Raw genomic sequence first — 17614 nt, 5'->3', positions numbered from 1 at the left:
AAGACACCTGCAGACCTGCTTCACCACTTGTGAAGCGACTTCCCCTGCAAGTGGGGAACTGGGGGCTCGAACTAGGATCCTTATGCCGGTCCTTGCACTTTGGGCTATTCTACATTTTTAAAGCACTTGACTGTATGTGTGAGAGACAGAGATCAAAACATTTCCATTCATGGAGCTCCACGCACTTTCCTTTTAGATGCTGTCCATGAAGCTCTTGTTTAATACTGAGTCATAAATTTAATGCTGAGTCATAATTTTTTATTGGGGGAATTAATGATTTACAGTCAATAGTCAATAGAATTGTTGGTTTATATGTAAAAACTTCTCAGGTTTCTGCAAAACACTGCAACCCTTCATGCCTAGGTCCTCCTCCAGTATCATGTACCGGGACCTGAAAGCCCCCTGAGCCCCAAGTCCTTTACTTTGGTGCAATACACCAAAACTAGTCCAAGATATGCTTATGTTTCCCCTTTTCTGATATTTCTCAACTTCTGTCTATGAATGAAATCATCTCATATTCATCCTTTTCTTTCTGGTTTATCTCACTTAGCATGACTTTTTTTTACTAAACCTGAGTTGGTTCCCAAGGTTGATTCAGGCTTGGGTAAAACTTAAAGTTTCAGTACTGTTAAAATCATTTCCCTTCAAGTTAGGACTTAATAAGGAGAACCCAGAGTCCTCAGTGTCTATTAAAATGTTAAATTTCTGAGTACTTCCTTACATTCTAATTCTTTTTTAAAAAATCAATTAAAGTATATTTTTTATATTTTATTTATAAAATGGATAAGACCATAGGATAAGAGGGGTGCATTTCCACACAATGCCCACCCCCAGAGCTCCATATCTAATCCTCTCCCTTAATGGCTTCCTTAATCTTTATCCCTCTGGGAGTATGGACCCAGGATCATTGTGGGATGCATGTTGCATTCTCACCTTACATGTTCCCAGCCCCAATCCTACAGTCAGCTGTTTCTCCAAGACCTGTCTTTTCTTTTTCTTATAGTCTGTTCTTTCAACCTATGTATCTTTTAAATTGTTCTTTTCAGATTTGATTTCCAGTTCCTTAAACCTATGAATGACTTCTTGTGTGATTTCTCCTTACATGTCTTTCCCAGTCTTTCTTGTGGCTTTTTTTTATCTGACTTTGATTATTTTTATGCAGCATCTCTTTGCCCACTTCTTTTTATTCATAGTTGTTGTTTTGGTTCCTTCTAGTTCTCATCTGTCAGTGAAATGAATGATTAGATGGTATGTGTCGGGGCTGGAGGATGGGAAGGTGGTTTGTATAGCTAGTGTTAAAGGGGAACTTGTTAGAGAGAAGAAAAAGTAGCTACAGACTACTGTGAACCTAGTCTTTTGCTTAGAAATTGACCCACCATCTTTTCCACCATTTTGCTTTTGATAGATCTTCTCCTTATTTTAGGTATACATAAGAGCTGTGGGACTCTTGACCATGAGCAGTAAGCCCCAATACCTGCCCTCTGGCCTTTTCTCCCTCAAACCCTACAGACTGGATTATCTCCAAATTCCTCCCACAGACCTACTACCCTCCTTTCTGCTGTGGTTGTGTGCTACCTTTTTTCTAGTCCCAGATTTAATCTCTTTAATCATACTACAGTGAATTGCTTTAGAGTGTGGATGGTAATGTTGGTGAGCAACTCATGGTGCCTATGATCTGGGGGTAAGATGAAAAAAAATTTTGGAGATGGACCCAGAATCAGCATACTTTCCTAGCATTCTGCTTCACATGCAATGTACTGGCTATGACAATTTCCTATTTTCATTGATTTGATACTTTTGAGGAAGATGAAGAGAGCATATAAATCCTTTCTCCATTGTGCCTTCAAATTTTTGATATAGCCATCCTTTCAACATAAGAGTCTCTCCATGAAAGTGATAGAGGTAAATGATGCTTCTTGTTCTTTATAAAAATGAAATTATAAAATGAAATCAAAGGTACTATTTTTCACTCATTATTGAATTCCAAGTATCTTGGCCATTTTTATAAGATCAGAAATGTTTAACTGAGTTGATTTGAAATTTAGTTATTGTGAAGAATATATAATTCGAGGAATTCTAATTTTTAGAATGTGAGGTCATGGCATTTCCTTTGTCAAAAATAACAAAGAAAACCAAGGAAGAGCCTTTCCTCCACCTACAGATTGTCAGTTACTATTTGTCACTGTATTTCTCATGGAAATCATATTAGGCCATCTGCCTGATTAAATAATGAGACACTATGTGGGATATATAGCATGATGTTTATGCAAAGGGACTCTCATGCCTGAGGCTCCGAAGTCCTAGGTTCAATCCCCCGCACCACCATAAGCCAGAGCTGAGCAATGCTCTGGTTGAGAGAGAGAGAGAGAGAGAGAGAGAGAGACAGACAGACAGACAGACAGACAGACAATAAAAATGAAAATGTATAGGGGCTGGTGGTGACACCCACAGTAAAGCACACATGGTACAGTGCATAGGACCCAGGTTCAAGCTCCTGGTCTTCACCTGAAGGGAGAAAGCTTCACAAGTAGTAAAACAGTGTTGCAAGTCTGTCTCTCTCTCTCTTCCATATACATATATATACATATATTTATATGTATATATATGGATGTATATGCATGTAACTATCACCCTTCCCTTTCAGTTTCTCTCTGGATCCAAAAATAAATGAATAAAATAAAGCATTTTAAAAATGAAAATGTGTAAATACATAGGATTGAATAAGAAATGAAAATGCCCAGATAACATCATTGACTTTATTTTAATGTTCTACTTAAACACAAGGAAAGGTATAGATGGAAGTGGGATACAAGTGGAGAAGTCAGGGACCATGCACAACTACCCCTCTGCAAGCCCCTATTATCTTCTTCATTTGTTGAAAATATTGCTTTGCAGAAAGCAGCACTTTCAGCAAATTGGAAGAAATTTTGTGGTAGTCCTCTAGGCATACTATTGGTCCTGCAAAAAACACTTCCCATCTTGGTAAATTGCCCATTTTTGAGAATATAATTCAAAATCCAGAAATGAGGCTAACACTAACAGGACTGCTTTGCTATTGCTGTTTTAAAATAAATGAGTCCGTAGACTTCTACATATGGAGAAAAAAAAGTTCAGACCTGCTTTCTACTACAGGTTTCTGAAGTCTTCAAGGGATTTTTATAATATTACTGTTTTAACTATTAGGCAACAAGAGCCAGGCCGTGACATAGCGCACTGAGCACATGTTACAATACCCAAGGGCCTGGGTTTAAGCTTCAAGTCCCCATCTGGGGGGCGGGGGGAAAGGCATTTCACAAGTGGTGATGCAGTGTTCCTGTGTAACTCTCTTCCTGTCTTCCCTTCTCCTCTCAATTTCTCTGTCCAATAAAATAAATAAAATTTAAAAATTAATAATTGGGGGCCAGGTGGTGGCACACCTGGTTAAGTACACACAGTATGAAGCGCAAAGACCCGCCTATGGATCCAAGTTCAAGTCCCCAGCTCCCCACCTGCAGGGGCGTCGCTTCACAAGCGGTGAAGCAGGTCTGCAGGTGTCTGTCTTTCTCTCACCCTGTCTATCTCCCCCTCCTCTCTCAATTATCTCTGACCTATCCAATAAAAATAGAAAAAAAATGACCTCCAGATGCAGTGGTTTCATATTGCTGACACCGAGCCCCAGTGATAACCCTGGAGGTTAAAAATTAATTAATTAATTAATAACTAAGCAATAAGTTCTGCCTTCTTTACCCTAGTTTAAGGATATGCAGTGTGTACAGGTTTATTTTTTAAGTCTTTCTAGAAGATAGGCTGTGTTTAGAAGCATAACTGTAATATGTCAACATCTATTGGTCCCCAAATGGTTTTCATCTTTGTCAGCTCCTCAGATATTTCAATGTTGTATATTCTAACCAATGTATTTGTTTACTAATGAGAGCGGGAAAAGACAGAACCAGAAAATTACTCTAACATATGCAATGCTGTGGACCAAAGTTAGGACCTTATGCTCATCAGTCCAGCTCTCTATCCATTACACCACCTCCCAACTATATACATATATATAACATTGTATATTGCAAGTTTTATTTTATTTTTGAGATCTTTAAGAAATGTATTGTTTTGAGCATATATTAGTTTAGATATAGCCAATTGACAAGCCATCAGATGAAAACCTTTACTCTTGGCAGGTAAAGCAGCTGGAAATGTATCTTTGCTCTAATGGGATCTTAAAATGTCAAAGATTTACATGGGACTTAAGCAAATGAAGTTGATACAATTAAATCATTTTTAACTTATAAAACTGACAATTTAATCTCACTCAAACTAAGTGCTTAAGGATAGCAGGACATAAATAACACTGTTTCCCTGAAATGAGTAATAGAAAGAAAGGACCTGGGAATTCTCTAAAAAATATATTTCTGAAAATATTACTTCAGGTGCTGGTGAAATGGCTTACTTGGGTAGGATGCTGCTTTGCCACATGCACAGCCCAGGTTTGAGTATGGCCATCACAACACTGAAGGCAGCATCAGTAGTATGCTCTCTTCTCTGTCTTTCTACCTTTCTGTCTCTATCTTAAAAATAATAATTTACCACCAGTACCTTCTTTAATAGATTGTTTCATGACCTTTGCTTTCTGTTTTGTATGGGTCCAGACCTCACCAATAGAAGAATAAGGACTTAGTAGTTTTCTTTGCAACAATGAGAATATTGGAATTCCTATTCCTATTCAACTTTTTTTTTTTTTTTAGATTTCTTTATTGGGGGATTAATGGTTTACAGTCAACAGTAAAATACAATAGTTTGTACATGTATAACATTTCTCAGTTTTTCCACATAACAATTTAGATCCCATTAGGTCCTTCTGCCATCATGTTCCAAGACCTGAGCCACTCCACCCAGCCCCCCATCCCAGAGTCTTTTACTTTGGTGCAATACACCAACTCCAGTCCGAGTTATGCTTAGTGTTTTTCCTTCTGTTCTTATTTTCCAACTTCTGTCTATGAGTGAGATCATCCCATATTCACCTTCTCTTTCTGACTTATCTCACTTAACATGATTCCTTCAAGCTCCATCCAAGATGGGCTGAAGAAGTGAAATCACCATTTTTAATAGCTGAGTAGTATTCCATTGTGTACATATACCACAACTTTCTCAGCCTCCCAACTGTCGTTGGACACCTGGGTTACTTCCAGGTTTTGGCTATTACAAATTGTGCTGCTATGAACAGGTATACACAATCCTTTTGGATGGGTGTGTTTGGTTCCTTAGGATATATCTCCAGATGAGGAATTGCAGGGTCATTGGGTAAGTGCATTTCTAGCTTATTCCTATTCCGCTTCTCCCTGGGAGCACTCTGACACTCCAACTCTCAGCAACAGTGGCTCCCATTGTTCTTTTATTATAAGAGGAAAGCATTTCTAGGAATTAACTAATCTTGTTCTTAGGTGATCCCAGCACTAGCCCTCCACAAAAAAATGATAGAAACTAAACTTATCTTTTCTAGGATGGACTCTTGGGGAATCTCCATCTAGACCCATATCCTCACCTGTTATTTGTGTTCCCTGTGCTGTTACTGACCCTGCTTTCTCGCCTCATGTTCCTCTGTTGGAATGTAGGTCCTCTGTGATTTCCCATCAGCAATTCTGGTGGAACAGTTGATCACTGTCTAAAAACTATAGGCCATAACACACTTAAGAAGGTATTGACTTGGAACCAGGTGGTGGCGCACCTAGGTGGTGGCGCACCTGGTTGAGCACACATGTCACAGTACAAAAGGACCCAGGATTCAGCCCCTGGTCCCTACCTGCAGGGGGAAAGCTTCATGAGTGGTGAAGCAGGACTACAGATCTCTCTCTGTCTCTCTCTTTCTCTCTCTCTCTCTCTCTCTCTCTCTCCTCCCCCTCTATCTTCCCCTCCCCTCTTGATTTCTGGCTGTCTCTATCCAATAAATAAATAAAGATAATATAAAAAATTTTTAAAAGAATATATTTTTAAAAACATTTAAAAAAAGAAGGTATTAATTTTAATTCACATGAATCATAGACCTGCAGTTGTTTCAGAAATTGGATTTACACAGACTTCGGGGTATAGATCATCCTAACAATGTCCAGGTCCAGCAGAGAAGCCATTACAGAAGCCAGAACTCCCACCTTCTGTACCCCATAAAGAATTTTTTTCCATACTCCTGGGGGAGGAGAAGTAGGGGAAGATGAACAGAAAAGTCCAATTCTATTAGCACCAGGAGACAGAAGAGGAAAAAAGAAAGGACACTCAGAAGTAGTAGTAGGTATAGGTGTGATTTAGAAAGAAATAGAAAGAAGGACCACAGGGAAAAAAATGAGCAAATATGTATAAATATAGTTAGATAGTTACACGAGCCAACCCCTATCTGTGATCTTCAGAGAACTACCGATGTTTCCAGTGGAGAGAATGGGACAAAGAACTCTGGTTGGAACAGTGCGGTACTATACCTTTGTCATCACATAGTTTTATTTATTTTTTTAAATATTTATTTGTTTACTCCATTTTGTTGCCCTTGTTGTTTTACTCTTGTAGATGTTGTCATTGTCGGATAGGATAGAGAGAAATGGAGAAAGGAGGGAAGGATAGAGAAAGATAGACACCTGCAGACCTGCTTCACCGCTAGTGAAGTGACTACCTTGCAGGTGGGGAGCTGGGGGCTTGAACCAGGATCCTTATGATGATCCTTGCACTTTGCGCCACCTGCACTTAACCCGTTGCACTACCGCCGGACTCCCTTCACATAGTTTTATAAATCAATATGAAGTCACTAACAAAAATTTTTTTAAATAAAATAAAAAAAGAAATAGGATTTCCATATACTGTACAACATTGCCAGGAAAACCCACCATCATTCCTGATTGCTCAGCTCTATTCTGTCACCCCGTGCCTTTGAGCCTTTCTATTAATATTATCACTTAACACTGTACCCGTGCTTACTTCTAAATTTCAGTGATAACTGTTATAATGTTATGCCTAAAAGTTGCTCAGAGTTGCCCTCTTTACTATAAAATCTGAAAAATGTACATAATTTATACATATTTATTTTGCACTCACAAAAATCTTGACCTCCATCTCAAGATGGAATACTGCTATTGACTGTGAGGAAATTTAAATGTCTTCCCCACCTGGTTCAGCTGCCGGAATCCTTGTAAATGCACCATTTCTGATCAAGCATGCAAGTGTGACTATAAATTTCCCCTGACAGGAACCACATCACCTCATCAGCCACATAAGAAAATGACAAAACAACCAACTGTGAAAGCACGCTTGCCAAGCTTTCGGCATCACTGCAGCAGGGGGAAACATATTTGTACAAGATGAAATCAAGGCTGGATGAAGCCCAAAAGACAAGCTCTGGCCTACCTGTCTTCTCTAATTGGCAACATATGGAAAGTGTGTTTGTGCCAGTAAGGCCAGGAATCCAAAAAAAAAAAAAAAAAAACAACCCTTTTCTCTTCTTGAAGTCACATCACTGGCTCAGGGATGGGGAGAAATCTAGGGGGAATGACACACTGCTTTCTTACTAATTACCAGATCCATAACTAAGTTCCACTTAGCAGCATTTCACTAAATCTTTATAGAAATCTGCTGAAGTTTTAGTATCATTTTCTTTACTCTTTCAGCATTGAATACTTGGGCTCAGAGAAACACAGCTAGTTAGCTATCAAGACAAGATTCAGACTTAATCTGCTTTACTTCACTGCCCATTATCTTTCGGTTCACTCTGAACCAATGTAAAAGATGCATGCCAGCAACTAGATTCAAGCACCAGTGAGAAAAGGAAAAGAGGTTCTATTTCCCCACTTGCCCCTCAAGGTATTTCTTTGTTCATTTGGTATAAAGAGAACAATAAAGTGTTGAAGGAATGAACATTTGTTAACCTTATAAAAAGAACTATAAGGTTATCAAAGATGATTTGAAGAATAAAAAATAATCAGAATTATTTATGAGGGAAAACAGATGAGGAACCTGGGCAGTGGCGCACCCAGCTAAGCACACATAGTCCTAAGCACAAGAACCAGTTCAAGGATCCTAGTTCGAGCCCCCAGCTCCCCACCTGCAAGGGGAAGCTTCACAAGCAGTGAAGCAGATCTTCAGGTGTCTGTCTTTCTTCCTCTCTACTTCTCCCCCCGCCTCTCAATGTCTCTCTGTCCTACACAATAAAAAAATAATAATAAAATTAAAAAGGCCACCAGGAGCCATGGGTTTGTAGTGCAAGCACAGATTCCCAGCAATAACCTTGGAGGAAAAAAAAAAAAAAAGGAAAACCAGATAATCTGCTTCTTGATTTGGGTGGATACAGTATGTTCAGATGTTAAAAGTAAAGCAGGGGGAGTCAGGCGTTAGTGCAGCGGCTTAAGTGCACATGGCGCAAAGTGCAAGGACCTGCATAAGCATCCAGGTTTGAGCCCCGGTTCCCCACTTGCTGGGGAGTCACTTCAGAAGCAGTGAAGCCGGTCTGCAGGTATCTATCTTTCTCTCCCACACTCTGTCTTCCCCTCCTCACTCCATTTCTCTCTGTCCTATCCAACAACAAGGACATCAATAATAACTACAACAATAAAACAACAAGGGCAACAAAAGGTAATAAACAAATATTTTTTAAAAAGTAAAGCAGGTTGTTGACTAATGATATATGAATTTTTCCACATGTATATTTTACTTTTTTTTATACATCATCAGTGCCTCACATATACATGATACCATAGCTCCCACACAATCTTTTTCCCTAGAGTTATTTCAGAAGAGATACCACAGTACTGCTCCACCATTTGTGAAGCGTCCCTTAGCATTGTGGTTATCCTTTGTCTTCAACCCTGAGACTTGTGCCTAACAAGTTTCTGGTTCTACCTAGTGGTCTAGGTATGGCCCAAGTATTGAATATATATATATATATATATATATATATATATATATATATATATATATATATATATACAAATGCTAATTTTTTAAATTTCTTTATTGGAGGATTAATAGTTTATAGTCAACAGTAAAATATAATATTATAGTTTGTATGTGTGTAACATTTCTCAGTTTTCTACATAGCAATTCTAAACCCACTAGGTCCTTCTCTGTCTTTCAGGACCTAATTCCCACCCCAGAGTCTCTTACTTTGATGCAATACACCAACCCCTGTCCAAGTTCTGCTTTGTGTTTTCCCTTCTGATCTTGTTTCTCAACTTCTGCCTATGAGTGAGGTCATCCCATATTCATTCTTTTGTTTCTGATTTATCTCACTTAAAATGATTCCTTCAAGCTCCATCCAAGATGGGCTGAAAATGGTGAACCCACTATTTTTAATAGCTGAGTAGTATTCCATTGTGTATATAGACCACAACTTGCTCAGTCACTCATCTGTTGTTGGATATCTGGGTTGCTTCCAGGTTTGGGCTATTACAAATTGTGCTGCTATGAACATAGGTATACACAAATCCTTTTGGATGGGTGTGTTTGGTTCCTTAGGCTATATACCTAGGAGAGGAATTGCAGGGTCCACTTCTAGCCTTTTGAGAGTTTTCCAGACTGCTCTCCACAGGGGTTGGACTAATTTATATTCCCACCAGCAGAGCAGGAGGGTTCCTTTGTCCCCACAACCTCTCCAGCATTTGTTGCTGCTACCTTTTCTGATGTATGACATTCTCACAGGAGTGAAGTGGTATCTCATTGTTGTCTTTATTGTCATTTGACAATTAATGACTTGGAGCATTTTTTTTTCATGTTTCTTGGCCTTCTAGATCTCTTCTATATCCTCTCCCCATTTTTGGATGGTATCAAGAAATGCTCATTTTTGATACCCACTGTGACAATATATATCTAAGCTATCTAAGATTTGTATATATGTAAATAGGGATTTTGTGGTATGTTGTGACGTTTACTGTGGAGGGAATGTTAATTTTTTTTACTTGATAATGTTTCATTGGCCTCTTAATTTGTCTGAACTTAAGAAGTTGAAGAAAGCAGTGAATTCCATCAACACCAGCAATTATTGATGCTTAACATTCATTTATACAAAGCAATATCAGCTCACCAGGTTTTCACCAGAGAAGTGGAGTGCTCTCTTGTCTCAGAGTATGATAAAGTACAATAAAACTTGCATGACTATGATGACTTTTTAATTCCGAGAAGCATAACGAAAATCACTATGAAGTCCTAAGACCTGACTAAAATGAATTCTGAATCTTTATTCTCTAGGGGAAAAGAAAAGTTGGAAAAATTCTGAGAAGTCTGCTTTTCACATGAGTAGTTTCCACTTTCAGTTAGCAGACAAAAGGCAACATGGGCTATTTAAAGAGCTTTAGCAGTGGTCTAAGAAATATTTGACAATATAATCAGGGATTGTACAAGTTGAGTTTTCATATTCTCATTTCAACACAAAAATAATTGAGTTCTGGTATAAGAAGGGGAATGAAATAGTCCAGTGCTTAAAAAAAAGTTGTGGGACAGCATCTGACAGAAAAAAAAAAATCTAATATGTTATCAAAGAGAAAACATTGAGACTTTGGTATGTTTTCTCTTTTATTTCCCATTTCACTTCCTTCTCTTTTTGACTTTTGATGCCCAGTCTATTCAAGGTCATTAGGTTGGTGGCAAAATAAGGTAGGCCTTACCATCTTTAAACAACCAACCTCTTTTGCTTTTCACCCCATAACAGAGATTCCAAATAATAGATTAATAACAACCCAATGATCAACAATGTAATATTAATCAACTCTTGTAAAATTTGTATTTCAGCTTGCTACTCTTGAATTCCCTCCAAAGAAATTATTTGGAAACAAGGACGAACGTGTGATTGCTGAGAGACGTAGTCACTTAGAGGTAAAACAGTCAAGTTTTTCTTTCTGGATAGAAAATTTGCCGTCTGGTTGACCAATGAAAATTGTTCTTGTTAAATAATTTTACTCCTCTTTCTGAGTATGAAGGTGCTGCTTCATTAACACAGGAGATGGCAGCAGTAGATTATAAAGTAACTATATCCATTTATTTAAAATATAAGTATTACATTCTGGTCTAACAAAGCATTTCTGATTTTTTTTTTTAAGGAGATGTATTTATTCTAAGGCTTAGGAAGCAGGTTGTGGGTGAGAACAAAATAGTCACCATATGCAGATGGCATGTAATGATGCAAGATGAGAGCTTGCTGCAAAGGGGGGGGGGATCAAACTTGAATTAACTGAAGATTTGTAGTATGGCATCACTGTTCGTTTGTCAAGATGATTGGAAGTCAAAAGATAAATTACTATTTTAGTCGGCTATTTACTTATTCATTTATTTATTTGACTTGTTTTAATTAACTCTGTGTCAGCTACATATTGAACTTTGATTCAACACATGTTATTTTTCTGACTGCCTCGCTGGTAATACACATTACTGACTGCTTTATATAGTTTGTGTTTATCTCCAGCATAGAGTTACTTGTTTGATTGGAATCTGATGCTTAGCAGGCTGAGTGTGTGTACAACGATATAGTTACAGATAGTCTTTCAATTGTTGACTGTTCACTTGCCATTGTGAACCACTGAGTCAGGATAAAATGTTAAGTAGTGCAGTTTCTATCAACAAGCAAACAAGGGTCATCTCTTGGCTCCTTCTTTAAGGGGAATAATAATGAGACCTGTTGCAAATGAAATCAAGTAAGAGAAGGCCTTGGGGAGCCCTTTCTGAATTGTCAAGTGCTACATAAAAAGTAAGTGTTATTCTTGTTCCCAGTGAATACCAATTAGAAATGACTGTCCAGAGGGTATGTTTAATGCTAGAGAGCCAAGAATAAGCATAGCTTGGAGAGGCTGGAGGTTCCGATGAGAGCTTAAGGGGAGAAGTGGGGGACAAAGAGAAGTGAGGACTAGGAGAGCATGATCCGTGATGGGCATTTTTATAGTTGTGAAATCCTCAATACAGAACTGCTTTGAGAAAGGATGAGCTTTCAGGATATGTTCATAGTTTACTGGCATTTGAATTAAACTATAAAGGTACACTTTTGGACAGGCCCTAGAGCTGTTTAAACTGAGATGTTGATGAGTCATCTTCTATATCATCTGACTGACGGAAGAGATAGCTCAGCCTGTTAGAGCCCCAATTTACATGCCTGAAGCTCCACAGGCTACAGGAATTATCCTTGGTCCCACCTATGTGAGAGTTGAACAGTGCGCCTATCTTTTCTATCTCGCTCACCTCATCTTCTTTAACAACAAGTTAATCTTCAAATAAAAATAAAATAATTCTTATATATGGCATAACCCTAATACCCAACTGAAGAATTTCCCTTCAAGGATAAGATTCTCATTATGATCATGCTTAGTGAAGTTCTCTTAATGGTTTCATTGTACCATACAGAAATTGAAAATAACAGTACAACTAGCTTTTACTTTATTTATTTTTTTTTGAGGGGGTTAATGCTTTTAACAAAATCAACTGTTGTTTCATTACTGGAGCTTCACTGCTTTGGCCTGACTCTTTCAGATAGAGAGGTGGAGATTGGGGATGGGTCGGGAAGGGAGAAGAAGGAGAGAGGGGGAAAAGACAACATAGCACTGAAATTTCCTACCATGAGGTAGAGGCTGGACTCAAACCTGGGTTGCGTGCATGGCAAAACAAATGCACTATCCAGATGAGCTATTTTACTAACCCCCAAACTCTTTTTTTAAACAAAGCTACAAAGGAAATGGGTCCTCCTTACCTGAACTGTTTTAATTATCTAGGCTTAAGTTTAATGTAAGCATGGAGAATGGTAATAAATAACAGACATATATTCAGCAGAACATATACTGCTGTTATTCCTAGCTACTCCAAGCTCTAATTAAATGTGCATGGCCCTTTCTGTGCAACAACAGATCAGGGTTTCTGTGCCTTGCGTTTATGAACTCAGGCTCTCCCTTCCACCCACCAAGTTCACCAGAGTTCCAGAAACTCTTTCATTTTCACCTTTCAGATAAAATCCATACTTTACCTTTTTGTATCTTCTACTTAATGACTCAGCTCTGCCAAGTTGCTAACTGTTTAATGAGAAGAATTCTGTGTTAATGACTGCCAATGTAAGGATTTCTACCCTTGCCTGTGAATCCTCTTTCTCTGCGGCACTAACCTTTGTAGAAAAGGTTCCATGCCTCATGGAAATTAGGCACTTACATTTTTAAATTACATGTATCTCACCTGATATTGATTTCCAATCTTTGAACATTATATTATTTGCAAGGGATGGATGTAATTTAACCACATTAATAGCAAATTCATCTGAGATTCTTGGGTTAATTTCCTTAAACCATTGTGACATTAAAAAAAATCTAACATTGTAAGTTCTATTTGATTTAGTGTGTTTTCATGTGAAAATTACATTTCACTGAACTTCTTTTCAATTTAATTTAATATGCATTTACTCAGTTCCAATATGTGCTAAGACAGTGCTAGGTATTACACAGAATATAAAGATAACTGAGACATTTCTTTCCCTTTAAGAACATATGCTTGAATTCCTTTATGAAATCTGGAGGTATAAGTAATTACATAAACACATAAGGAAGAGATGAATTCCAATAGGGTGAATTTGCAGTAGTGTACACATACATAATATTTGCTCAGAGGAATTGTCTGAGGATTCTGTAATTCCAGAAATGCAAAAACTTTATTAACCTCTTCACACCTTGATAGAAAGGTATAAGACAGCATTTTAAGAACATTCAGTTGTATTTTCATTTCCCTTACTACTGACATATTTCAAAGGTGTGGACCTTGTAAATTTACCATTCATTTCACACCATCATTTATCGGATATTTTTTTAAATGTATATATATAAAAGTAGTGGAAAGATATTCCATGTTCATGGGTTGGAAGAATTAACATCATCAAAATGAATATAGTACCCAGAGCCATATACTAATTTAATACAATCCCTATCATGATCCCAACCAATTTTTTAGGGGACTAGAACAAAAGCTACAAATGTTTATCTGGAGCCAGAAAAGACCTAGAATTGCTAAAACAATCTTGAGAAGAAAGAATAGAACTGGAGGCATCACACTCCCAGATCTTAAAGTGTATTATAGGGCCATTGTGGTGAAAACTGTGTGGTATTAGAACATAAATAGATACTCCATTGGTGTAGGGTTGAAAGCCCAGAAGTAAGCCCCCACACCTGTGGACATCTAATCATTGACAAAGCTCAAATGTAAGAGATTATTAAATGGGGAAGGGAAAGTCTCTTCAACAAATGGTGTTGGAAAAATTGGGTTGAAATATGCAAATCAATGAAACTGAACCACTATATTTCATCAAACACAAAAGTAAGTTGCAGATGGATCAAGGACTTGGATGTTAGACCAGAAACTATCAAATACTTAAAGGAAAATATTGGCTTTTCTGTATAAATATTAAAGACATCTTCAATGAAATGAATCCAAATACAAAGAAGACTAAATGGAAAATAAACCACTAGGACTACATCAAATTTAAAAGCTTCTGCACAGCAAAAGAAACCACCACCCAAACAAAGACACCTCCTACAGAATGGAAGAAGATCTTCGCATGCCATATATCAGACAAGAGGCTAATAACCAAAATATATAATTAGCTCACCAAACTCAGCAACAAGAAAACAAATGACCCCATCCAAAAATGTGGAGAGGATATGAACAGAATATTCTCCACAGAATCCAGAAGGCCAACAAACATATGAAAAAAAATGCTCCAAGTCATTGTCAGAGAAATGCAAATAAAGACAACAGTAAGATACTACTTCACTCCTGTGAGAATATCATACATCAGAAAAGGTAGCAGCAACAAATGCTGGAGAGGTTGTGGGGACAAAGTAACCCTCCTGCTCTGCTGGTGGGAATATAAATTAGTCCAACCCCTGTGGAGAACAGTCTGGAAAATTTTCAGAAGGTTAGAAGTGGACCTGCCCTATGACCCTGCAATTCCTCTCCTAGGTATATAACCTAAGGAACCAAACACACCCATCCAAAAGGATTTGTGTATACCTATGTTCATAGCAGCACAATTTGTAATAGCCCAAACCTGGAAGCAACCCAGATATCCAACAACAGATGAGTGACTGAGCAAGTTGTGGTCTATATACACAATGGAATACTACTCAGCTATTAAAAATAGTGGGTTCACCATTTTCAGCCCATCTTGGATGGAGCTTGAAGGAATCATTTTAAGTGAGATAAATCAGAAACAAAAGAATGAATATGGGATGACCTCACTCATAGGCAGAAGTTGAGAAACAAGATCAGAAGGGAAAACACAAAGCAAAACTTGGATAGGGGTTGATGTATTGCACCAAAGTAAAAGACTCTTGGGTGGGAGATGTGGGGTTCACGTCCTGGAACATGATTGCAAAGGAGGACCTAGTGGGGTTGATTGTTATGTGGAAATGTTATACCTGTACAAAAATATTGTATTTTACTGTCAACTGTAACTATAAACCATTAATCCCCCAATAAAGAAAGAAAAAAATAAATGTTCATTACTAAAAAAAAAAAAAAATTAAATGAAAAATTATTAAAGGACAAGGAAGAGTTTATTAGTTTACTGGCTAGGGCATCTTTTTTGCCATGTGTGACGCATGTTTGAAGCCTGACACCACCTGGTAGTGCCATTACACCCATGGAAGCTCTAGTGATATGGTGTTTCTCCTCATCTCTCTAGCTGAATGAAAATGTTGTCCCAGAAACAGTGAAATCTCTCTTGCCTAAGGCCCTAGGTCCATAACAAAATAGGTCATACAAAATATGTAAGTCCAATTTGTTGTGTTTTTTAAACTACTTATAGATTAAACTGACATAAATTTACTCTATTTAACTTCAATAAGTGTCTAAAACAAGAAATTTGCATTTAATAGTACTCTTCTGGAAATTCATGAAAGGTACTTTACTTCTTTTAAAACTTGTGTCACTCTTTCAACCAAAGATCTGTCTCCAATATCCCCTTCCTATTAAGTTACTTGACTGCAGAAAAATCAATATCTATTTGAATTTTCAGTTTCCCATGGCCTTTCATACTTGCTTCACATTTATTGAATTACTCAATGAATTACCTGAAAATCTCCCCACATAAGCCCCAAATTAATGAGTTTGTTTTGTTGATTGATAAACAGTATATCTTCATTACCAATTTCAGAGTTTATTATCTACATGGAAGCATTTCTTTAATCATCATAATTATCTGTCTTTTCAAGAAATAAATATAATTAATGAAAACTAGTTAAATCCTTTAAAATTATAAATTTCAAGATCAATGCAAAGTACCTTTAGATGTAAAAATCTGAGACATTCTAGGATGTTTTCTTCATAATATTAAACCATGCAGTATTCCAAAGCTACTTCTTCTTACTCATTTTCATCTCACTAAAAAGATAGATTAAAGATAATATGGGAGCTAAGAGTGAGGACTTGGAATAAATCATCCCAGTCTTGAATGCTAATTTTGTTCCTTTGCAGTTATTTGATAAAAGTCTTGCCATTTCCTTATCTATTGAAAAGGACAGTAATAATATCACCCTCTTACAACAGTAATAGAGCCTTGTAGCACATGTTAGATCTGTCTGAAGAGCCAAGGAAGGACAAAAGAGCAACACCCCACTAGCAGTCATAAAATGTTAGGAGCATTTCAGTTTCTCACAACTATTTTCAAAATCCGTTTTGGAAAGCAGACCCTGAAATTATGTAAGTATTCTTATGCATGGTGATACTTGGAAGATACCAGGAATCTCTTATTATAAAACCTGCCTTTCACCTTGTGAAATTGCAATCTGTAAAGCAGAAACAGCTTTCAGGTGTTTTTTTTTTCATGGTGGAACTGTTGTCCAGTGTGAAAAAGATTAGAGGCAGAGAAGATCATTATGAAATGAGCACAGTGCTTCCACAGATACGTGGCTGTTGTTCACTGCTGATTAGTTCTTTCAACAGTTCCCCTAGGTCATTAACTGCAAAACTGTTCAGTGCAGAAGAAAAGAGTCTTCAGCTCACCTGATTTGTTCACTGTTTTTTTTTTTTTTCTTTCTTTCTTTTTTTTTCTTTTTCTTTTCCCCAGTATAAGGGGAAACAAGTTCCAGTGTCTTTCAAGCAAAGGCCCCTGGAAATATATCTTAAAAAAAAAATAACATTAAATGTATTAGCTCATTTCACTGAGAGAGAACATATACCATAGGAAGTATGGGGTCTGGATTTTGGTTATATCATCTTAGTTGAGGAACTTTGCCCTGGACTTTATGCTAGACTAAGTTTATGATGGAGCATTATAGTTCTTACTTATAACTCTCTTTCTCTCTCTCTCTCTCTTCCTCTCTCTCTCTCTCAAGAGAGAGAGAGTAAGAGAGACATAGATATAGATATTTGCCCATTTTTTCTATGATCCTACATTTTCTACCTTTCTAAGAATTACAACTACTACTACTTCCACATGTGAAAAAGGGAAGCCTTTTTTCCTCTTTTCTTTGGGTCCTGATGGAATTGGAGTTCAGAGTCATCTGGTTATCTTCCCCTAACATTTACACTTCTGGGAGTATGGACCAAAATTCTTTTTGGAGGGCAGAAGGTGGAAGTTCTGTAATTGCTTCTCTACTACATGGGTGTTGGTAGGTCAATCCATACTCCCAGCCATTTCTATCTTTCC

At 37.4% G+C, this 17614-nt stretch overlaps 1 protein-coding gene across 3 annotated transcripts in view; it reads left to right on the top strand.

Moving 5' to 3' along the window:
* KIF16B (kinesin family member 16B) overlaps positions 1 to 17614 on the top strand; it is a 341204-nt gene that overhangs the window by 281961 nt on the left and 41629 nt on the right. For 2 of the 3 annotated variants that reach the window (XM_007525760.3, XM_060186438.1), the window contains one exon: positions 10738 to 10821. The exons of the other annotated variant lie outside the window; for it this stretch is intronic. In XM_007525760.3, coding sequence (XP_007525822.1) covers positions 10738 to 10821 — 84 coding nt within the window. The remainder of the gene's footprint in view (positions 1 to 10737; positions 10822 to 17614) is intronic. 3 annotated transcript variants of the gene reach the window in all.

The sequence above is a fragment of the Erinaceus europaeus genome, chromosome 1 (genome assembly GCF_950295315.1).
Source record: "Erinaceus europaeus chromosome 1, mEriEur2.1, whole genome shotgun sequence".
In the NCBI taxonomy this organism is placed as follows: domain Eukaryota; kingdom Metazoa; phylum Chordata; class Mammalia; order Eulipotyphla; family Erinaceidae; genus Erinaceus; species Erinaceus europaeus.
This window is presented reverse-complemented; position numbering and strand designations above follow the sequence as displayed.